This window comes from Trachinotus anak, unplaced genomic scaffold (genome assembly GCF_046630095.1).
Source record: "Trachinotus anak isolate AG129_WGS33_773 ecotype Australia unplaced genomic scaffold, CSIRO_AGI_Tana_v1 ptg000005l, whole genome shotgun sequence".
Lineage (NCBI taxonomy): Eukaryota > Metazoa > Chordata > Actinopteri > Carangiformes > Carangidae > Trachinotus > Trachinotus anak.
Genome location: NW_027273856.1, coordinates 22203045 through 22226972, shown reverse-complemented (window position 1 = coordinate 22226972; position 23928 = coordinate 22203045). Strand labels below are relative to the sequence as shown.

Here is a 23928-nt window from a genome sequence, read left to right as displayed (position 1 = left end):
TAGTGTCTTTACTGCTCTCTCTCTCTCTCTCTCTCTCTCTCTCTCTCTCTCTCTCTCTCTCTCTCTCTCTCTCTCTCTCTCTCTCTCTCTCTCTCTCTCTCTCTCTCTCTCTCTCTCTCTCTCTCTCTCTCTCTCTCTCTCTCTCTCTCTCTCTCTCTCTCTCTCTCTCTCTCACACACACAGTGAAACAATACTTGAGCAAGAACAAACAACTGAGAGATTGTTTTGTAATATTTCATCTTTGTTCAACAGTAGGGGTAAAATACAGTCAATAACCTATGTGCACTCAGATTTCACAGAATTTATATTGCTCTAAAAAATAGATATTTGTCTGTGTAAACAATCTTCAAGTGTGTCAACTGCTGGAGCCAGGAAGAACTAATGTTAAGCAATTAAGAACCACTTAGCTGCTCCTCCTGATTTTTGTTCTTCAGTTCAAGAACTATTGTGAAGCTCCATCAGGGTACCTCTGTTTGCCACAGCTAATAACCTATAAGTTAACTTAGCACTTCATTAGCCATATTTAACAACTGTTAATCAGCATTCAAAAGTCCTTAAATGATAACAGAGGTCTTTTTCGTCTGAAGCAGGCACTATGGCGAGAAAGGAGAGAAGGGCAGGAAAAAGATCAAAAGGGAACAGAAAGGGAGACAGTAGTAAAAGATCAGGTGAGAGGGTGGAGCTAATGTGACTGTTGCTTAGTAAACTGGCTCATACCAGTGTCAGAATAAGTTAGAAATCCTCAATGCAACAATGTACATTTGTCTTTTTTCACTGCCTTATGAATATTTCAGAGGTAAAGCTATCATAGTGCAGTTCAACAGTGCCCCCCAATGGCAAGAAGTACTCACACTTGTACACTTGTTCCTGTTTATATTTTAAAACAGCACATAAGATTGTTCATTTGTCATAATATATACAAAACTAAGACTGTGCTCCTCTTAACATATTCAGCCTGAAGACATTTTATCTGTTTAACTTTGGAAAAAAACAACACTGAAAGGTTCAGGTTTAGTTCCTTGTTAAAATGCATATTTTTAAAAAAAAGCTGCAAAAACTTAACTTTAAAGTACAATAATACAAATAAGCCCTGATCTCTTCAAAGACATCATTAATAGTACAGCATAATTTTAGTACCTTAAACAACAATGCAAATAACAGCTCTAACCATTGCAATATATGGATTAAACAAAGTTTTTGGTCACAAAACTCCTGCAATACTGATATAAATATTCGCTTTCATGTCTTATTACAAAAGTAACAATATTAAATTCTTGTTAGTACACAAAAAGACACACCTCTTTTGATATAAAAGAGCATTATAAACATTAGGCAATAAGTTATTCCCTTGGCAGACATTGTCCTCTGGCATTAAAAAAGGCACTTGGGAGAAATCTGGAGAAAAAACAGACAGCTCTGCTTGTCCATCTCATGTCATGTCATGTCATGGCCATTATCTTGTTCTGGACATATTTGCATAATTACCTTCACTGCATAATTTGCCTTATAATTCATGTGCAAAAAAATTATTTCAGTATTTTTTCTCACACATTATGGTTTGATTGAAATGGCAGATTTTGGTTAAACATTTTTGGTTAAATTGGTCCTTATCAGAAAGGTCTCATACAGAAACAGACAACATGTTAGCGTGTTTTATGACAGACAAGACTGAGAGAGACTACTTGGTAGGTTTTGGATATGTGGACATGGATGTGTGTGCTGTGCTGGTCAAGTGCAAATAATGATCAAAATATCAAATAAATTACTATTTACCTTCATTCCTGTAGAAAGCAATTCAAATTTGAAGAACAGGTAAGATGTTGGACCAGTGTGGGTGGCACAGTGCCGGGGGCCTCATTTATAAAACAGTGTTTAGAATCTATGCTAAAAGTGTACGCATGCACAAAAAGCTAAAAAAAGGCACACGCAAAAAAAGAAATCAGATTTATAAACCTGTGTGCACACATGCCTCCATGCAACTCCCCTTTATAAATCACTATCAAAATCTGTGCACTTGGACAACCCTCATGCTCTGCCCTAAACACTCCCACAATTAACCATAAATGATCACTGCAAATCCCTCATGAATATCGATATACATATTGTTCCGTGTAGAATGGACAGAGGGTTACAAACAAAACAGAGTTTGAGAGGCCCGTGTCTGCAGCAGCTGTTCATGCAACAAACAGGAATATTTCAGAGATTAAACAAAGTGATCAGACGTGCAGGTGGGTGCCTTGAATGCTTTGATGCACACAGTCAGAGCATGGACCAACCAGGCGCAGAGACACCAAAACAAGTGTTAAGCATCTATAGGCTATAGACACGTAGGTAGCTGATGAAATCACAGTATCTAAAAAAGCACAATAAATGCTGTATTTAACTCCAAACGAACATATAAGTGTTTCTCTCATTGTCATTTTGCACAAACAAACTAAAATTGTTCTTGGTGAAATATGCACAGTAATAATATTATACACAGTATTACAGTATTAGTATTATTGAAAACTATTGATGCTCTGTTCTGGTATTCTTTAATGCTATTTGATGATATCTTGTATTTCAACAACCAATAATGATAATTTAATCAGTTTAGCCTAGTTAACATGTTTGAGGTGAAAAGGGGTCAGTATATTCACACTTAATATTAGGACAAGGCAGCAGCCAGACTTTCCTGGATCCTGCCACCTGTCACATCCTGGCATTTGAACAGCTGCAGTGGCTCAGCAACTCACCATGAGTGTCAGTAGCTACAGTCTGGCCTCTACCCTCTGCGCTCTGTGGTGGGGAATGTGATAGTGAGACAGCGCTGATGAAATTTTGAGCGGAACGTTATTTGAGATTTGAGTTGGTTTTTGTGATTATGATTATGTATAACGATGCCTCTCACATTTCATTTCTACAATCCGGTTTCAGTTCATCACCTCACCATTTGCATTGCCAGTTTCTCCTGTCTCCAATATGTTTGTACGCATGGGTCAGAGTTTGCATACAGGTGCTTGCATTCTTTCCTCAAGCTTGTTTCTATTAACTTTTGCGTGGGGAAGTCATGTATGCCTCTTTCAGGCTCTGTTTTGCAACATTTATAAATGAGGCCCCAGGGACAGGCTGTGTTTGACTGAACAGGAGGATGGGGATGAATGCAATTTCTGACTTCAATACTGAAATCGTTGTGAAGGGAGCAGATTTACAATCAGGAGTCGAGGGAGTCTTAGCTCCAAAGCTTTGACTCTGTGTTGAAATATACTTATTCAGCCATCTGACATGCTCTCGTCCACTGGGCTGGGGCGGTAGGCCAAGCTGTCCTCTGTAGAGCCATAAGACTGCTGAGGTTTAGACTCCTGTGTGGTGCTGACAGGTGATTTGGGATTGAGCACTCTGGGAAGGTAGACCTGTAATTTTACATTACAAAAGGGAGAGATGAGTGATGCAAACAATCAAAGGGTTCTTAAGGATGTTTCTCAATGTTCATTTTGTGTGTTCTTTTGTTCTCCCTGATGTGTTTGATGCAATATTGGATGTCATGGCCAAAGTATGACTTTGATACAAAACAAATGCTGAAGATTACACAATAAAGAGATAAAGCTCCTGACAATGTATTAGGCAAACTGGGATCCATTAGATATGAACTTGGCCTGCAAAAATGACTGAAAAGTTCCAAGGTCCAATGCACGAACAGTGTATTCTGATCAGTGAGGACTTTAGCATATTGTTCAGAAAGCACTAACCTGGTACCTACTTTGTTAATGAATAACATAACAAAAGGATGTCAAGAAAACTTAAGGTAAGTTCTCCTAAAATCTAAGTACATTTGATCTTCGTTCATGCAGTGGAATTTGTTAGTTCAGTACAATACCTTGGTGTTTTCTTCCTCTCCCTTTGCTGTATCCTCGTCCTCCTCTTTCACCTGCAAAAGAACACAAACAATATGAGGGCTTAGTGTGAGGGATAGAAAGGGCGAGTCTGACATATATGTGCACAAACATGCCCTTACCGTATAGTTGTGTGGACTGAGGTATTTGAAATGGCCAAAGCAGGTGACGCTGATGCAGATGAAGACAGTAATACACAGGACCACCAGGGTAAAAAGAGATGTGGAGGCCATGAAACCTGAAACCACACAGTCACATAGAAATAGTTGCATGGAAATTTCTCTTACGTAGCTGCAAGCAGGAAAATATATGTGTACATATATGTTGAAAAATAAAAAGAACAGTTGTTTTCAGTAACCGGGTGTAATCTTAACACAAATTTTCATGCATGTAAAATTCTGTAAATTAATATGGTATGACCACAGGTAGTGTCCACAAATGCACATTCTTTCTTAAAGCCAAAACAGTTTACAGTTTTTGTTTTTCTGTATTTACAGGTTTTAACATAACTAGATATCTCTCAGCTCTAGTGGTTAATTGCCATCAGTGAATCTCAGGTGACTTTGTCACAAAGTCACTTGATGTCAGCTTTTTCAGGTTAAGCACTTGCTTGTTTCTTACCTGTTCTGAGGACAGAAAAGAAGTAAACCCATATGAGGCAGATGATGGGTGCGGCCAGAGCTTGATTGACTGCTCCTAGGTGGACCTGGCGTTCTATGCGGGCAGGCAGGTAGGCAAAGTATAGGTTGTGTTTGTCTACCAGGTGCTTCAGCAGCATGTACAGGAGACCTGATGGAGTCAGACACACACAATACAGCCATTATGAACCATACCATGGAAGTGACTGGACATATGTTGTATGTACAAAAGTATAAAGGGACATTGATCTCTCTGACAAAGTGGCGTAATCAAGAGAATGGCAAATACATCTACTGATGATAAACCTTACATGAAGAAATGTGTTGTGTGTGTGAGAGCATGCTTGTATATGGTCCAACTAACTACTCACCAAAAGGCACAATCATAGGACAAATGATGCTGTAAGCCATAATGACAGTGAACACACAGAGGGTCCAGCCATACATGGCTCCATATTCAAATTCATAGGCTTGGTTCTGTAAGCACAAGTTGAGTGACTTATAAATGTTGAAATGAGGCTGAGAATAAAGAAATCAACAAACAAAATATTCCATTCTTCTTGTTTAACTTTTCATTGACTTGAGTTTACAGGAAAAGATAACACTGCATAAATCAATTTAGTCAGAAAGCAAATGGATCATTCTTTGGCCAAAACACTTAATATGTTTCTATTACACATATTCCAGCTGTTTACAGTTATAAAGTTATATATTGATACTGGTAAAGTAAACAGTATAAAAAAAATCACACAAACTTTTTAAAATAATGTCCAAATGTATACATTTTCTCTATTTTCACTAAAACAGGAAGACTTTAGCCCCTGGTATAGCATTGCTTTAATGGACAATACCATTACAAACCTCTTTGACGTATTTCCTTTCAGCAGCAGAGCGGGCAAATGCCATACGAATGGTGTAAAGCAGCAACCCTGGCAACCGCAGCAACTCCATCCCAGACCCCACCAGGCCTGCTGTGATCACATAGTTGACAAAAAATGCCCCTTGGTCAGGTAAAAACACGCACCTGGTGTAAGAAAGGAAAGGAAAACAAAAAGATAAAAGAAAAGAATCAAATGAAGTCGAACCAGTGAGGAAAAGACATTAAAGAAAAAGGGGACTTTTAAGAATATGAAATTCTGTCCACAAATTATAAAAACCAACAGGTCACATGCGAGAACATTTTCTTTTGTTATGTTTCCCAAGTTTTTTACTAGCCATATCAGGTTCAACAAAAACTGGCAACTTTAGAAAAAAAGTTGTAAATGAAATGACGACCGAACTTAGGGAAGTAAGATTCAAAACGGGACTGCAACAGGAGTCTGTGAAAAATTGCCACTGAGGGATCTTTCTGTTTTTAATTATCTCTAAAACTGACATAACATTTTAATTTCTCTCTCTTTCTATGAAGTACTCATACTTTGAATTAATTAGTAAATTTTTAAATAGAATTGAAAAAAACAAAACAAAACCAAGAAGCAGAAAAGAGGGAATACTTACTCGAATCGCAATGTCCCACCTGAGAGAAACTCTTTATCAAACAACCAGCGGAACAACACTGCGAGACTGAAAAAAGAAAAATGCTTATTCCAATACCAATAACAATACCCAATCTAACTATATGAAAATACAACAATTAGCCTGAGCTAATATCCTCTGCCAACTTAAATTTGCTTTTGTATTTGAGCAGTTGACAAATATGACAAAGTATTATAGTAAAAATGCTTTTGATTTTTTTTGGTAAAACACTATTTTTGAAGATAAAATACATAAAGTATATTTGAAATCTAGGGTCACTAACTTTGTCAGTTCTTTCACTGTTTTTTTCTTTTCTTTCTTTTTTACATTTTCTCTGAACAGCACCATAAATGTGTCCTATGGTGTGCTACAAATTTTATATTAATTATGAATAACACTATTTTCCTCATGACTAGTTGAACTTGTTGGACTTTTTCAATAAATGCGGGTCAAACTTTGCTGTAATCTTTTCAGAACTATTGAAATGTATACCAATTTAAGATGAATAATGATTACATCTCCTCTAATGCTCAACACTCAACTCTTTTAAGATATTTTGAGATAAAATAAAAAAAATTTCACATTTTGGACATATATCACACTGAAGGCCAGAAATAGTGGTTATTGCATTGAAGAAAAGGTGATAGGTATCATATTAAAGTACTCCCACTCATTTCTCTTCCTTGGGTCTTTCTGCCTCACATTTTATACACATTATACTTATTTTCATGACACTTTATAACAGTAGTCTAAATATTTTCTATAAAAACAGCAAACAATATTTTTATGTAATTGTTTAATTTAAAAAAAACAAAAAAATTGAAAATGCTCAAAAAAGAAAAAAATGTTGGAAAAGCTTCTAAAAGAGACCTTGTCATCCAGTGTGACAGTACAGGTGTCATATCAAAGCATGTTTCAGCCTTTTGGGTCTTTAACTTGTAAAAAAGTTAAATATTTGAACAAGTCTGAGAACAGGCCATGCACATGTCATGAGTTACACAGAGGCTTTAGTAACATGACCTTAAAAGGGTCCTTCAAATAAAGTTACACCATAGGACGAATTTTGAGATTTGGCTGAAAAATTTAAAAACAAATCAGTTTTTATAACAACAGCTACATGTAAGGTAAAGAAATGTTTATTTTCACTGCATTTAAATGATGACATTACTTATTGCATTTATTTTTATCTTGTGTGACAGAAAATGGTACGTCGCATTAACAACCTACTTATACCTGTCTTATCTTTTGCCTCCTAATTTTTTTTAATGTGTAAGCTCCCCATTTATTACTGTGTTTAACATACACTTATTGCTAAACTATGAATTATACCTGTAAATACAAAAATTAACCTGGATGATGAACTGTTGCTTATTCAAACTAATGGTAACACAAATTACCTGGTGAGTCCAAGTGAGGGGAGGATAAGCACCATGAAGAGCAGAAAGAGGTAGAGCTTGCGCAATATACTCAGCTGCTCACTGGACCTGAAACAGAGAGGGAACTGGATCGAAACATTTTCCTCTCAGGAACCAATCACTGCACTGCCTGTGTGTGTATGTATGTGTGATACCTGCTCCAGTGTGCTTCTCCTAGTGTAGAGTAGTAGACGATGGTAGGTAGCAATGCGGAGAAGGTCCACAGCAGGAGAGTGGGGAAGAACTGACTGATAATGGGGCTCTGAGGTGAAAAAAAAAACAAGTGTAGATTCATAGTTTTGAAAGCAAACCTGTGGCAAATATGTGTATGTGCATGTGCAAGTCTCACATTGAGATACTGGATGGGCTTAGTCACGTTGATCTTGTCAATGGTGTTGATAATAACGGTGGGAGTCGTGAGGAAGGTGAGCAAGAAGAAAATGAGGAAGTTGAGCATCACATAGCGCATGAACCAGGGAAAACCCCGCACTGACAGATTGTCCCTGTAGGACAGGGAAAATAGGGAAAACAGAAGCAACAGGACAGTTACACACAGAGAGGCAGCACAAAGCTGAGAAAACATATGTCTGGGGCCCATTCTTATTCCTCCACCTCCTCCTCTTCATCAGGTAACTAAATTAAAACTTTCACTGATGACATTATCCACAGTATATAACCTATGGTGAATAAGAATTTTATAATAAATTCTCATAAACAGGTTTTTTCACTAGAGTGGGACGAATAATCGATTTTACTACATCTTGAAGTACTGTCTTTAAAACACCTTGTTAATACCTCATACGGTTGGTTGATATGGTTGAAATCAATGTTACAATATTAACAGGGATATTTTCATGTGATGAATATCGCCACAATATAAGAATGTGAGTAAGATTATATATGAAATAATTAAACTGGTGTTCAATATAATGTTTTGGGTTCCACTGTTACGTATTACGTCAAGCAAAAAATAAACAACTCATTTTGTTTAATTACAGTTTAACTGGAATAATTTATTTGCCATCAGAATTTTGTAGCCACATGAATCCACTACAAATCACTAAATGATAATATTGAATTATTTCCCTTCCCTGCTGGCACCAGTGTTATAAATACTGAGTCATATGATCTGCATGGAGCACATACTGTGTGAAGGGTTGGTGTCTCAGACCTTACCAGTAGACATTTTTGGGATGTGGTGCAAAGCTGACTGTCCACTGGTTCACTTTCAGAGTTTCACTATTGGATGAAGGTTGGCGCCTCTTCCAACAGCAGCTGCCTGTGCCACCACACTCGAGTGCATTGAAGTCTTTCATAATGCTGAGGTGAGTAGATGACAGGTGTTTGTGATACACATTAACCAGCTATCAAACAAAAAGTCATGAGGTGGCAATAAAACTGTGAGAAAACTGATCTGATCTGACAACCATTGTCAGCTCACATGATATTGCTGTCTCCAGGCCGTGAAACAACTTCTCATGGCAGAAAACAATGGCACATACTGTTTGCTAAACAGTCACCTCTTGTCATAGCAGTGATGTTACTGTCTCTGACAAAAGCATGTTGCTCCATTTTCAAAAAAGAAACATAATTTGAGAAATGGAAAGAACGGCCGAAGAAATAATTATTAGATTTGGATCAATGCCTCACTAATACAGTACAACTAAAACTACTTCCCAATGGTAGTACTGGTTGCATTGCTGTTGGACTGGACTTTATTATCATGTCTCAGGTTTTTCATCAAATAATACAGACGATACTGTTGTTTCCTCCACCTGTAAATACAAATGCAAGCACTGACAAAAAACTACTCACTACTTGGCCATGGCCTCAGTCTGCAGGGTCACAAAGGCGATCCCCAAGGGGCGCTGTGGCACCAGTTCTACCTGCTTCCTCACCTCTCCCAGCAGGTCTTTTTCTTTAGTGGTGTAGTATTCTATGGCGTCAACCTGAGGAAACATACACAGATACACACTGATTAAATGCTTTACACCTTCATTTCAATCTTGGTGTAAAATAGTTACCATGCTTGCTGATTTACAGTGCATGTGAATGAATAGCACTAAAACACGCTTTTTATTTCATCACAAGAATTAAAATTTTTCTGCAATTAAAAACTGCATTTAGTCCAATGTACTTTTATTATAAATCATTACATTAAGGAAAATAAATAAATAAATAAATAAATGAATAAATAAAAGCATTCCGACACTCTGCCAAAACAGTGCTATCATCTGGTCCATCTCACCTCAGAGTTGGTGCAGCAACAGAGGTGCCCACACAAACGGGGGTTAATCAACTCACGTTTTCCTGTTTTCTCTAGGACACGCTCATAGTAGCGCAGGTTCTTCCCAGCTTGGATTCTGGAGTGTAAAAACAAATATACAATATACAACTTGGTTTAATTTAACATTTTAAACACATACTTCTAAACCTGGAATATATTTTGCACACTGCAAGTTGTAGACATTTCCTCTGCAGACATGGGTAAAATATATAAAACCATTCAAATATTGACCAGTAAGAATGAGACTGAAACATACAGTAAATTTTGAGCCATAAAACAAAAACAATGAGCTTTATGAGGCTAAAAGGCTCAGTGGAGTTGTTGGGTTAAGTGACAATTATTAATCTGTGGGTTTGTAGCTGTGACACAAACCAAAAATGATTTTTATATGCAGTTACTTCTGCTTTCTTACCTTTCCTTATCAAGATGCGTGAGCTTGGCCACATCATATCCTAGGGTCACAGCACAGACTCGACAGGTAGGATACGCCTCTCTATAGAAAACAATACTGGCACTGAGGACTGGAACAGATGGCTATGATGGTAATATGCAAGAACAATGTGTCAAGACTGGAAGTCAACTTTACACAATACAGAAACAGTGGATGTGAAAGTTCGGTGCACTCACGTGAAATGCGTCATTACAGCTTCTTCCGTTGCTGTTTTAGGAACTGAACGAAGAAACAAGGTGTTTCTCGTCTATAAAGTGAAAGCCAGAGTGACAGATTGGTCAGATGCCATCACAGGTCAGTGAGAGCTAGTTAAAGTGATTCACCACACTTTAATCTGGTATGGCTTTCATAATGCATTGAAGTCCTCACAGACAGGTTTAATCAAATTAAGGTAAAAAAGAAAGTAATAAGGACTCAGTATAAGTCTATGCAACTGTGACATCCAGACCAAGTGTGGATGTTCAGAACTTTATATAAAATAACATCAAATCTAGTCTGAAGTGGTCAGAGACTCACTGTTTCTCTGCGTATGCCTTTCATTTGTGATGTGTAATGTCGCAGTAGAACAACTGTCAGGGCCAGGTAGAGGACTGCAAACACTGTGTGCAGCCATAGCAGGTTGTTTCTAGAGGCAAAAATGACAGACACCAATAAACATTTTGGTATGACCAAATGACAAATCTCTGCAATAAAAACTTTTACTTATTATTCCTTATAAAGTTTTTATTTCATACTCTTATACAGTAGTTACCCCTTTTGAAGATTCCCAACAGTTGTCCTTCCAAAATCTTTGGGCTTATTACCTGAAAGAAATAAATACTATTTTTTTAAGAAAATGTAAGAAAGTAGAGACAAGAACATGAACAGATAAAGATCAAAATTAAAAGCAACCTAAGCCAGGGTTCAGTCAAAATCACCTACAGAAAAATATGCAATTTCGAGACAAGTCACTGATTATGAAGTGGACGGTGCAGTGCCTCAGTTCTGATTGCGTGATTCGCATTTGAAGCCACCATAAAATACACACCTGACCCATAATCAGTATATAAAACAGCCTTAAAAAATATGTAAGGGAACTGTAATTTTTAGTTTTCAGACACAGGTTGTTATCGTTGTGCACTTGTGTCTCTGCCTGTAATCAGAGACAGAGTGTAATGTCAAACCCACCCAGCAGGTTTCCACTCAGGTTGACAGGCAGTATGATTGACAGGGAGGTGACAGTTATGACCAACAGCAAGACGATCAGATGACGCTGGAAGGATAAGTAGTGAACAGCATCCATACCACATCTGGCTTTAATTTTTTCCTCACTGAAACACACACACACACACACACAATGATTTGAAGAAACCTGCACATGGCTTGTATGGACAGCATGATAAAAAATAGAAGAAGAAAAAACAAAGCACAGTTACTCACTCCATTCTGAGAATGTAAGGCAGCCAAGAGCAGAATCCCTAAAGAGAAAGAGAGATATTTTCATTACACATACAATAAACATATTTGTAATGTTCTTCATGTTTTCCCATAAGCATGGTGGGACTAAAACCATATCTCTACAGAAGGTTATTCTGTGTGTGATCTTAAAGGTGTGGGTCAAAATGATTACTAAAGTGTATTGAAAAACTGCAACTGAAGTGCGTCTAAAACAATGTTCAAATAGCAGTGTTGACTTGGCATATTGATCAGTCTTTTATGCTTTATGAATCCTGATTTTGCTGCTGGAACTGACTACAAAGATTTTCTTTTTTATACCTGTTCATACTCCACGTCATCCACACTGGACGCAATGGATGACATGCGTCCATAGCGACGGTGTGTTGACTCAGTGAACCTAAAACACAATGTTCAATGTCAAGGATGAAATCAAACTGGATGATTCAATTCACCATTTCACCTGGTTTACAATATTTATTCTAATCAGTATGTCTACCACACCTAGCCCAAGCCTTAGATCATGCCACCATGGCTGGAAAAAAAAGTATTGTCAGGTTGTAAACTGACCCTTCATTGTCTGCGACCAGTGCTAGACGCCCATAGTCCCAAAACTTCCTCCTGATAATAGAAAAGAGGAACAGCAACACCTGTAGGTGGAAAGAAAAGTCATTATAGATTATTATTGCCAAGTAGAAATAACTTTTTTGCACTATCTTTACATTTATTTACAAGAATAAAGCAGATATTAAGCATGTTCTGCCTTTGAAAACAAGACAGTACAAATAACTGGGGTCACAATATTTGAACTCTTCATTAATTTGATCAGAATCACATCAGACAGACACATACCAAAAAGACAGAGAAATCGAGCAGTAGCACAACTGGCACGCCTCCAAAGTCGCCTCCATTGAGTACGGTGCTCTGTGTGGAGCTGAAACAGGTGCTGTTGTCCCGGAAGTCAGAGGCATTTGTGATCAGCCACCACAGGTAAGTCATCACTGGAGTGGAACCAGCAGTTTGTCTGTGGACATTAACAGTAGTATATTTTGAGAAATGACCTCCAAGAGCCAAATCTGTTCTCACAGTGATAGAAAAAATTGTACGGCTGGTAACAAGTATTTTCATTATGAAATAAACTGCTGATTATTTTTCTTGTTTAAATTAATTGTTTTGGTGATAAAATGTCTGAAAATGTTGAAAATGTGGGTCACAGTTTCCCAAGGTGACATCTTCAAATAGCCTGATTTGTCCAAACATTGGGGGAAAAAAGTAAAAAGTTCTTTTTTTTTTCTAAATAGAAGAAAAGAGAGGTAATCTTTACACTTGAGAGGCTGGAATCTGCATATATTTTACATTTATTTCTGAACAAATAACCAAACAGTGTTGCTGACTAATTTTTGCCCTAATATTATATAATAATAATATAATTAATATAACATTAGGAATCTAGACCTATTTTTAAATTAGTTGCTGCACTGAAAAGAAGGGTAAAGACAGAGGGATGCTGTCTTTGCAGGAGAAACATGAAGGCATTATAAGGTAATGCCGACATCAGGGGTCTCAGACCATGAGCCTATGGAGCATGTACACAGATTTTCATGACTGATTAACACAGCTTGCAATGATAATCTACCACACTTCTGACCTTAACAACACACTGCAGTAGGGATGCAACTGCCAACTATTGTCACCATCAATGAAGCAACTATTTTTTTTAAGGCTGAAAAAATGAAGATAGTGAAAAATGCCTAAAACACTTTCCTGGAGCTCAGGATGACATCTGCAAATGTTTTGTTTTGTCTGACTAACAGTCAAAAACCTGGAGACATTCAATTTATATTGTCATAAAACAGAGAAAAGCAGCAAATTCTCACATGTGAGAATCTGTAACCAGCAAATATTTAAGTTTTTTCTTGAGAAATTACTTAAATTATTGACTGAATATCAACATATTCTGTCAGTCTACTAACTGATTAATCAGCTAGTCATATCACTTCCTGCAGTAGGCTCCTTGGCCTATCAGGAGGAGCTACAATGCACCACTGGAGAACCAAGAGGCAGCAGCTTTTCATCACAACTGCTAAGTGAGGAAGTTAGAAAATTAGCTGGTATTGTCTTTGATTGCACTGAATGCCTAGATGCTGATTCAGTACAGTTTACTTAATTAAAAGTAACAACATTACAATGTTAGAAGTAAACTTCCTGCAATCAAAATTTTAAAGCCATGTTAAGTATTTTCTGCAAATACAGTGCTTTTGCACAGTAATGTACTGTATATTATTGGACTGTTTATTCTACAAATGTTGCATGAAACGGAAGTAGTCAAGTAAAGTGTAGGTGCAAGTACACACTCCACCCCTGCTTGGTTCATAGTTTGAGGCCCTACACTTTACAGCAGTGTATTCTGAAAGACATCGGCGGCAGCAGTATAATTATGCCTGTGGTTTTTAATTTTTCTGAGCCTGAACGCAGTATTAGGGGATTTTGTCATGCTTAAAGCGTGACTGGGACTGGAGTCCATGTCAAATCCCTCTCGTCACAAGTAGCTCAGAGCGCCGCCGCCCCACCTTTCCTGACATAGATGGACCAAGCTCACGGAGTCACGAGTTACAAGTTATAAAGTATGATATAACCCCAGACTTTTGTAAATTAATCCTGAAATGAAAACCCCACAGAAGAGCTCACAGATGAAGCAACCTCTCTACTCTTAGCTTGACCGCAGGCATGTCTGTCAGGGTGATAGCTCTTGGCTCTAACAGCTGTTCCTTATATTGACGCTGGGCTCAACATGTCGACAGAGCAGTGTCGAGATACTTAACTCACCAGGCTGAAAGCAAAGGAAAGCGTATTACACTGACCTGAGCAGACCGACTACAGCAACACTTAGGAGGCAGCTACACTCCTCCAGAGTTACAGAAAACTTTGCTAATGCTAATGAGTTTCGCCAACTCCACCAACGGCTACAAGTACATGTCAACATCCGCTGACGCAACTTGATTAACTCGCATAACTTGTGGTCTCGGGTTGTTACGCAGATGTGTGGCATGTAAACGGTCTCACCTGTAAATCCGCCTTTCACTCTTGACGTGAAGGAAACTTGCTTTTTCACTGGAAATACCGATGAACCCCGTCTGCGCTCCCGTCCCGTTTATGTTCCGCACATGCGCAGACGCTCCCGTGATCAGGGTCCCGGTCAGTCCTCCAGCCTCCAAGGAGCAGCGGAGCAGCGGTCTGTCGCTGTTCGTGTGAAGACCTCACACACTTGCGTGGTTTTGGCGCAAACGCAACTATTTCCTTGCTGGGAATAAAGTGAAGAGGGAGGAAATACTGACGGATGGACGTGACACAAAAGCAGCGGTTGAAGCAGTGAAGGGAAAGTGGAACTAAACATCCAGGACCCCAACACTGGGGGAGGTCCCGGCGACGCACTGCAGTACAAGTTAGATTTTATTATGGGAGAGTTCAGTCAGTAGCCCTATAATTAAACTTTTAGTGTAGGCTATTAAAATAAAATAAATAAATAGCTTGACAGTAGTAGTATAAATAGTAATAGTGTATGTTTTTATCTCAAACTTATTTAAAAGCATTCCCTGTGTAGAGAGCCAAAGTGATACTTTAACTTCCAGGTTCTGTTCCAGAAGTAAGAAAACCTCATTCAAAACCACACTGACATTTGTAACTATGCTAGTAACTGAAAAATACAGCCAGGGAAGAGGGCCTTTCTCAGCAGAGCTAGAGTAAGATGGATTTCTAACGTTGTTGTATGCTGAGGCGATGAAGAACAAATCCTGATGGAAATAATGTATAAATTGTAAAACCTTTTAGTGAAAGCATCACAAAGTAATTACAGTCTGTCAAAAAGAGGGCCAAAATATACTAAGATCAATTGTTCTGCAGGCTTTTCCTAAATGCATTATAAAGACTTCACTATTGATTAAACCAAAAACCGATGCAGAGGCATCTTTACTCGCTGATTCAGTGATGTGTTGTGATGGGGGCCCAATCAGACTGCATATGTATAGGGTCCAGATTTCTGTGCTTCCCCGCTCTTAAGTAAATGTAAAAGCATTACAACCTAACCTTAAGTAAATATAAGTAAATATGTAAGTATTAACACACTCTAAAAATGGTCCATTGCAAATAATAGTCTTATATCAGCAAAATGTACATAAATTATCAAAAGTTAAAGTACTCATTTGGCCTAGTCAGGGTGTTAGATTATATTGTTGAATTACTATTACATTACTACTGATACATTAATGTTTAATGTTGTTTTACCAAGTGCTAAAGCTCATTTGAACTGCCTAATATATTCTTATGTAGTTAATCTACAACTGTAATGGTAAATAATAATAATAATAAACTTCATTTACTTTACTTTTTTTTGTATAGCATGCTTAATGCAAGAATTGCAGCTCAAAGTGTTTTACAACAAAGAAATGAGATGCACCAAGGGCTTCTCATGAAAAAGACATGAACATGAAAACGTATTAAAAACGTAAAATGAGATCAAAACAATAAGATAAAATAAGTTGAATAGTAATAAAATTGAAAAAATGAAGCTGTCAAATAAACAAAGCAGGGTAAAAAAAATCTAATATTTCCTTCTGAAATATTGTGGCGTATTAAATAACATATCTTAGAAATATATGCCCTGTTTTGTAACAGAATACCTGTGTGTTTTGCTGGAGAAGGAATGTAATAGAAACAAGGAGACAAGGCAGTACAAGAGACAAGGAAATAGATTTTTAAAAATGTTTCTATCATTTGAATTCCGATCTATTACATATTACTGAGTTGTAATATTGGCAGCAAGCTTTACTTCCTTTAGCCTCTCAAAGATTTATTTTTAACCCTGGAAACACCCTGCTGTATCCTCCTCCATAGATTCAGTTGGGTGAGATGCTGCGCTGTAAATCCTCATGCAGGAACAAAGTGGAATTAATTCATCTTTTATCATTACCCTTTTGTAATTACATGCTTTTTTTTTTTGTTTGTTTTTTTTAAGTTAATTCAACATAAAATTGTTAGTTTTTATTTTTTAAACCATTTCAGAATTTATAGCTATAGATAGATAGAGAGATATTCCACTTCATGTATTCAACAAATTACAATAAATAAATAAAAATATATGTTCCCGTCTGCTGATTCATGGTTCCATGGCCTAACGAAAGAATCAGGAAGAAAGCCAGCATTTTCTACATTCCAGGTGCATTACTTCAGCTCACGAAAGGGGAAACGATAAGTTGTTTTTCAAGAGGTCATGCACAGCTTTGTCTTCTGCAGACACACCTGAGAGACAAACGCTTGAGTTATACAGCTGATCAGAGATACAGAGAAGATTTGAGCTAACCAAAAGAAAAAAGGAAGGAGATGAAATTTTTCCTTAGTTTCCACATCTTTTTCTTAGTTTTACTAAACCATGTTTTTAGGGCGACAGGTTTTGATGTTGCCACAGCTCCAGGTGACATTATTATTGGGGGATTGTTCCCTATACATGAAGGCGTTAATGTCACCACTAGAGAGAATGGTACTGAAAGCAGGATGTGTAACAGGTAGGTTTTTAACCATGATGTGTGTGGTGATGTGGTTCCTCTGTAGCGCACTGAGCAGTAACTGTTTGAATTTGTGTGTCAAATACTTTTGCGAATCCAACAGGTACAGCGTAGCTCGGCTGGTCCAGTCTCTGATTATGGTGCAGGCGGTGGAGGATGTAAATAAGAGACATGAGTTGGGGAATCTCACCCTGGGATATTCTATACTGGACTCCTGCTCTGATGTTACCACTGCCCTGACAAACATCCAGTCCTTCATGAAGAGAAAGAGTAAGTAGTTTATGTAACATGTTGATTTAGGAATACGTCATGATCTACATCTATCAGGAACTGTACTAAACAAATATTTGAAAAAACAAATTAAAACAGCCATATTTAAAGTGTTAATAATGGACAATAAGAAACTTGTTATTCTCTTTTATTTATCAGCTTTCTTTATGTACGTCAAGTTATCATTCTCTTTGCTCAAATGTTGACCGTAGTAATTCCAAAATCATAACCCAATATTGTTGATTCTGTTCTGCCATTTTTAGTGGGGGAATTACACAATATTTCAGCCAAGTGTTACAGTAGTAGCTAGTAAATATTTGAGTCTATGTAGTTTATGAAGTCTCAAGATCTAACTTTTTCTGTCTTACTGATTATGACCGCTGTTGATTTAAAGGAACCTTGACTGGGTCATGCTATAGTCCTGCAATGAAAAAGGGACAAGATGAAGATAATGGATGGTTTTAAATAAAACTAGAATAGTTTAATACACAGTAATAGTAAAAATAGTAAAAGTGATTGGATTATCAGAAGTGACAATAGCAATGATTTGTGTGAATTAAAATTCAAAAGAATTTCTTTTATAATATAATGTAATTATTTTATATATTTATATTATAATGTAATTATAATATAATTAACCCAGATTGTACAGAGTGGACTCCCCCACCTGTGTTGGCTGTAGTCGGTGATTACTACTCGGAGATATCCATAGCAGTTGCTAGGCACCTTCACCTGGAGTACATCCCACAGGTATGACTGAGCTCAGAGACGAACTCTTGAGTTAAGTAAAGCTGATAAATCGTGGTTGACAGTTTGTGCATTCATAAATCTCAGAGCTTCGATCTAAACTGAAGAAAATTCTTAACATGAAATCAAAAATTGGCTCAGCTCAGCAATATTAAAGGAATAGTTTAGCATTTGGGGAAATAAACTTATTCACCTTCTTTGTTGCATCAATTTTCTCATCTACCTCTCTGCAGGAAAGCAAATATGTACATCTTTCAAAAAGTGTCAAACTATTTCTTTTTTAATCTATCAAGTATATGAATGCAGCTAAAATTTGTTATATTACTACTGTATGTTTATCTAATGTAACTCCACCCATGTGACTGATGTTTTATAATTTCCATAGATAAGTTATGGTGCAACCTCTGGTTTCCTGAGTGATAAAAAACGTTTTCCAAGCTTTATGAGGACAGTACCAGAGGACGATCACCAAGCACAAGCCATCGTGACGATTCTACAGAATCACAACTGGAATTGGGTTGGTTTAGTGACAACTGATAGCGACTATGGTCGCTACGTAGCTAATCGCTTCCAGGAGCATGCAGCCGACAAAAACATCTGCTTAGCCTTTACCTCTGTTCTTCCAGACGATCTGAATCACGAAAGACGCAATGAAAGCATCATCGCTGCAGTCAAACGCATTACTGAAAATGTAAATGCCACTGTCATTGTGTCCTTTGCCAGACCTCACCACATGATGTATCTTTTCAATGACCTCCTCAAGGATCCTCAAGGCAGAGGGAAAGTTTGGGTGGCCGGTGACATTTGGTCAGAATCAGTTGATGTACTGGCAAACTGGAGTCTGAGTGATGTAGGAACAATTATTGGGATAACTCTAAAGTCTGGAAAAACAACCAGGTTGATGCAGTATCTCAGGAATCTTGATGTGAACCCTGATCACCACAAGAACAACCCATTCTTGTATAACTTTCTAAAGGAACAACAGCAAAAAAATGAGAGATTTGAGGCTGGACAAAACACCAGTTCCCCACAGGGAGAAGTGGGTGTGAATCTCGACCATGTTGTCAGACTGGTGCAAAGTGAGAATCCCATGGGCACAACCACCGATGTATTAATAGAGAAGATATTTCCATATGCTGTGTTCAGCATCAAGTTGGCAGTTAGAGCAATTGCTCAGGCTGTTGCAGACCTCTGCATCAATCGGGACTGTAAGACAAGCCAGAGATTAGAGCCAGTGGAGGTAAATACACACACGCACACACACACACACACACACACACACACACACACAAAGACTAAATGTGAAATAAAGTGACATACAATGCTTCAAAGTCATGAAAATGAAATTCTCTTTCAGCATGATCACAAACTCACTGTCTTCAACGCTTTCAGATTCGAGAAGCCTTAAGAGAAGCAATTTTCCACATGGATGGGAAAAACTATTCATTCGACAGGAGAGGTGACCTCAACTCAGGATATGATGTCATCCTGTGGAGGCAGACTTCACCAAACGTTGTTGACGTACACAACGTTGTAGCTACTTACAGTATAGAAACAAAGAACCTGACTTTCAACTCACAGCAAACATCTCAAGCTGTCATCAATGTCACAGTAAGGATTTGCCGTCCTCTGATGAGTTATTATTTTAACATTTGTTTATCACTCTTTTATTTCTATTATATGTGCCCTAATAATCTACAGTCCATGTTAGTGATGTGACTTTCTGTATAGCAATGTTGGTCAGTTGGTCCACCGCTTTGGCCCAGACTTCAACAACTTCAACAATAGTTCCCAGAGGAAACATTTGATGATTTAGCAACCTTAGCAACCATTTAGCAATGTCAACCTGGCACCACTGTGAGGTTGACATTTTTGTTTTTGAGTGAAAAGTCTTGACAACTATGATTAAACCATGATTAAAATTTAATGTATCAAAAAAGACTACATGATGAGGATACTTTCTCTTTTCAGGGAAATGTGGTTTCCAGGTGCTCAAACAGCTGTCCTCCAGGCTACCGGAAGCACTTGGCTCCGGGCCAGCCTGTTTGCTGCTATATATGCCAGGAGTGTCATGCAGGCTACTTTTCCAACACCACAGGTGTGTGTCAGACAAAAGTAAACACCAATAACATTGATGACCTGTATCCTGCAATACAAAACAAAACAATAACTCTGCAGGACAAAATGCTGATACTATGAAGCCTGTCACCTATCAGGAATACCGTACAGTACATCCAACTTTATGATTATAATGAGCATTTGTCATCTGTTTGCAGATTCCACCATGTGTTATGAGTGCAGCCCTGACTCTGAGTACTCCCTCAGCGGAAGTCACAGGTGTTTAAGCAAGAAAAGCGTATACCTGGAATGGAAAAATGTGTATCATCATGTGTTGCAGGCATTTATTGTTCTAGGGGCGCTGCTTACCATTGTTGTTGTGATCATCTTCCTCGCATGCTGGAAAACCCCAGTTGTGCGTGCCTCTGTGGGCCCCATCTGCATCATCCTCCTCTTCTCTCTCTTGAGCACATTTGTGAGTGTGATATTATTTGGTGGTGAACCAAACGACATGCAGTGCCAAGCAAGGCAGGTGCTGTTTGGCTTGAGCTTCACTCTGTCTGTCTCCTGCATCATGGTCAAGTCCTTTAAGATCATCTTGGCCTTTGAGTTTGACCCCACTGTTAAGAGAATCCTGAAGAGGCTCTACAAGCCTTACATCATTATTGCAGTGTGCATGGCAGGTCAAGTGCTGATCTGTGCCTTGTGGCTTTCCCTCTGGCCTCCAAAACGCAGATGGGACAAATCGAAAAACAATGAGGAACGTCTGCTCATTTGCGATGAGGTGTCCTTTCCCGCATTTGGAGCCATGCTAGCCTACATCGGTGTTTTAGCTCTCATCTGCTTTGGTGTCGCTTTCAAGGGCAGAAAGCTGCCTCAAAGTTACAATGATGCAAAGTTCATCACCTTTGCTATGCTGATTTTCTTCATCTGCTGGATCATTTTTGGCCCAGTTTATGTCAATGTAACAGCCCCGTATCGTACAGCAGTGGAGATGGTCGTCATCCTCATCTCAGCATACGGCATCCTGTTCTGTCAGTTCTTTGTAAAGTGTTACATTATTCTGTTCAAGCAGAAAGCAAACACGGAAGCTGCTTTCCGCCAGGATATTAGGAATTTTTCCTTGGGTCAAATCATAGATGAGGATGGTAACTGGGTCTCATCTGGAAGGATCCAAAACACTGCTGTAGATGTGGAGTCACCAGTGTCAAGTTCAGATCAAAGGAGCCAATCCATTAACTCTGATATGTCATCATTCTCTTTTTTATCAGTCTCGAGCACACGGTTCATAACGCAGTGCAACAGCAAAAAGAAGCAGTTAAGGAGATATTTAAGCTTACCAGCATAACTAACAAGGTGATACTCAATGGTTAAAAAAACTATTAAAATATTTACAATTGTAGCACAAAATGTAATGGTTCAAATATTATTAAGGCTTATTAATTAATGTGCCAATCATTTTTTTATATTAATAAAGTAATTGTTTAGTTTATAAAATGTCCGAAAATAGTAAAAAAGAAAATGTAAATGTAAATGTGACTTATCCAGATTGATTAATTCAATGCCAAAATGGATTTTAAGTTTACTGTGATTTCAAGCAAAGCACCAAGTCCTTATATTTTAAATCTCAAAGCCTTCATGATCCACTGACTTTTCATCTAAAGCCACCAGCAGTTCTGTTATTTTAACTTACCCGGTGAAATTTGTCAAGATCTACTCACACTGGCACAAAATGTTTTACAGCCATTCATGGTCCCGAGATTAATCCTAATGACTTTGATGATCTCCTGAATTTTCCTCTAGAGGTTGGCATTTGTGGTTTATCGTATGGATTGCCATGAAAGTTGATAAAAAAAATATTCATGTTTCCCTCAGGATATACTGCTGTCATTTTGATGATCATTTAACTTTACTTTTAGGACCACAGTCGGTTTAAAAACTAAATCTAGCTGGTGAACATGACTACTAAAGACCATGTTAGCACTAAACCATTGTCAATATTTTGACAATAGTAATAACTTACTGCGTGTCACTGTGCACCATTAACATTCTCACTGAACTGCTAGCATAGCTATAGAATAATACTTGAAAAATGACTGAAGTGATTAATTGATTGTCACAATTGTTGCTGAATGTTAAATGACTGTTTCAGTTCCAAATGTGATATTGAAAGTTTTTAAAGACAAAAACACTCACAGCGGAATGATTGGTGTTTACAGTATAACTGGTGAATTACAGAAAATAACTTATCACGTTTAAGCTATGATAATAACCATGTTATAATGATGTAATAATTCCCCAGTGTGATAAATCTATAAAGTCAATAACTAGCACTTACTATGCACTTTTTGATGCACTTCCTTATGCAATCTCTCAGCACTTATTAAATAGATAATACTTACACAAAGGTTTCAAACCGCACTGTAGCTTTACTATTGCTCTTCACTTGTGAGTTGCTTTGGATAAAAGCATCTGCCAAATGAATAAATGTGAATGTAAATGTAATTCAACAGATGAATGGGACAAAACACTGTAGTACGCTGTACTAGATCCAGAAACTCCTTCTGTTAAAAGCTATCACAGCAACAGTCAGTACTCTGCTCTGTAATGACTGCATTGCCATTCTGAATTTTTTTGCTCTGTATTCTCTGTTGTGTTTTTTATATATCTATTTAAATATATGTGATCATTGAGAATAATGAATATATTTCTACTGATTGTTTCACATAAGCATTAGACTGGAAAGGCAATCATATGTTTTGAAAATAAACTTTTCTTTAAGTCAAGCAATCTCATCTTCAAGTCTCATAAACTATACTATGATTATTGCATTGCAATTCCTCTGAAATTTGTGTTTTCTTATGTCTCTATGTACCTTGTGAGGATGGAAAAAGTGATGAGTGACTGATAAATTTTTCAAAAAGAGTCTATTGATTGTAATCTTTCACTGGTAAAAGATAAAACTGAGATGTCTCCCAGTGCTGGGAGATAACCTAGTTAAAGAAAATCTTTATCTTCCTTGTTGTGTATTTTTGAATGATGAAGGAAGTAGTTATATATTTTTCTCTTCCTTGAGGGGAGAAGAGAAGCGAGAAGCTGTGGCATGTTGACAGTGCTATTAAAAGGTCGAATGTGAAAAACTGGTTGCACTGTTGCAGTAAAACTGGTTACTTCACATTAATGGAGACAGAGCTTATGTAGAAACAACCTTGAGCAAGTCTCATTCTTGGGCTTCGTATCACATTTGTCAAAGAAAAGGTTTAAAAGAAAAGTCTAAATTTAAAATGGGCCCAACTCCTGTAGCTGCTGAGACATTCCTCCACCCAAAGGAGTCAGTAACACTGTCATGAACAGAAACCAGAGCAGATCAGTGTGTCTTCTCCTCTTTCACCCATGGAGAGCAGCTATATAATATGCTCTTTGTGACTTCTCTCATCTCATCTGATCAGTGATTGGTCAATGCTGTGATTTACGGAGATTTGAACAAGAAGTAGCATAACATGAGACGTAGCAGAGAGAATCTGGATTGTTCCACATTTGAGACATCACAGTAGATGTGTTGTTGTGGTTTGTTGCACAGAGCATTGATAACCAACGTCACAAGCCCCTATCAGATGTGCCAGTGGTCAAATTAACGAATCCAATGCAATTAGTCATTCAATTTACTGTGGGATTCAGTGGTT

The 23928-nt window shown here is 37.8% G+C and overlaps 2 protein-coding genes across 6 annotated transcripts in view; one reads left to right on the top strand and one right to left on the bottom strand.

The window, feature by feature from the left end:
* LOC139621977 (G-protein coupled receptor family C group 6 member A-like) overlaps positions 1-23051 on the top strand; it is a 28555-nt gene extending 5504 nt beyond the window's left edge. For 3 of the 4 annotated variants that reach the window (XM_071478987.1, XM_071478985.1, XM_071478986.1), the window contains 7 exons: positions 8673-8765; positions 17274-17440; positions 18084-18190; positions 18573-19427; positions 19580-19798; positions 20159-20285; positions 20464-23051. In XM_071478987.1, the coding sequence (XP_071335088.1) occupies positions 8758-8765; positions 17274-17440; positions 18084-18190; positions 18573-19427; positions 19580-19798; positions 20159-20285; positions 20464-21593 (2613 nt within the window). In that variant the 5' untranslated portion in view covers positions 8673-8757 and the 3' untranslated portion in view covers positions 21594-23051. Of the gene's footprint in view, positions 1-8672; positions 8766-15826; positions 17171-17273; positions 17441-18083; positions 18191-18572; positions 19428-19579; positions 19799-20158; positions 20286-20463 lie in introns of those variants that run through there. The other variant, XM_071478984.1, reaches the window with a different exon arrangement.
* Positions 221-14811, bottom strand: tmem63a (transmembrane protein 63A). 2 transcript variants are annotated; one of them, XM_071478989.1, is made up of 23 exons: positions 14676-14811; positions 12465-12636; positions 12183-12262; positions 11934-12012; positions 11598-11635; positions 11346-11488; positions 10930-10981; positions 10695-10803; positions 10355-10425; positions 10140-10220; positions 9689-9803; positions 9256-9389; positions 8617-8760; positions 7790-7943; positions 7596-7702; positions 7423-7509; positions 6008-6073; positions 5372-5534; positions 4882-4987; positions 4494-4661; positions 3995-4110; positions 3857-3907; positions 221-3392 (listed from the first exon to the last, which is right to left on the bottom strand). In XM_071478989.1, the coding sequence occupies exons 2-23, from the start codon at positions 12609-12611 to the stop codon at positions 3252-3254; spliced, it is 2352 nt and encodes a 783-aa protein (XP_071335090.1). In that variant the 5' UTR covers positions 12612-12636; positions 14676-14811; the 3' UTR covers positions 221-3251. The 2 variants fall into 2 exon arrangements, with proteins under 2 accessions (XP_071335090.1, XP_071335089.1); XM_071478988.1 differs by lacking the exon at positions 14676-14811 and adding an exon at positions 14474-14622.
* Positions 23052-23928: the final 877 nt, after the last annotated feature.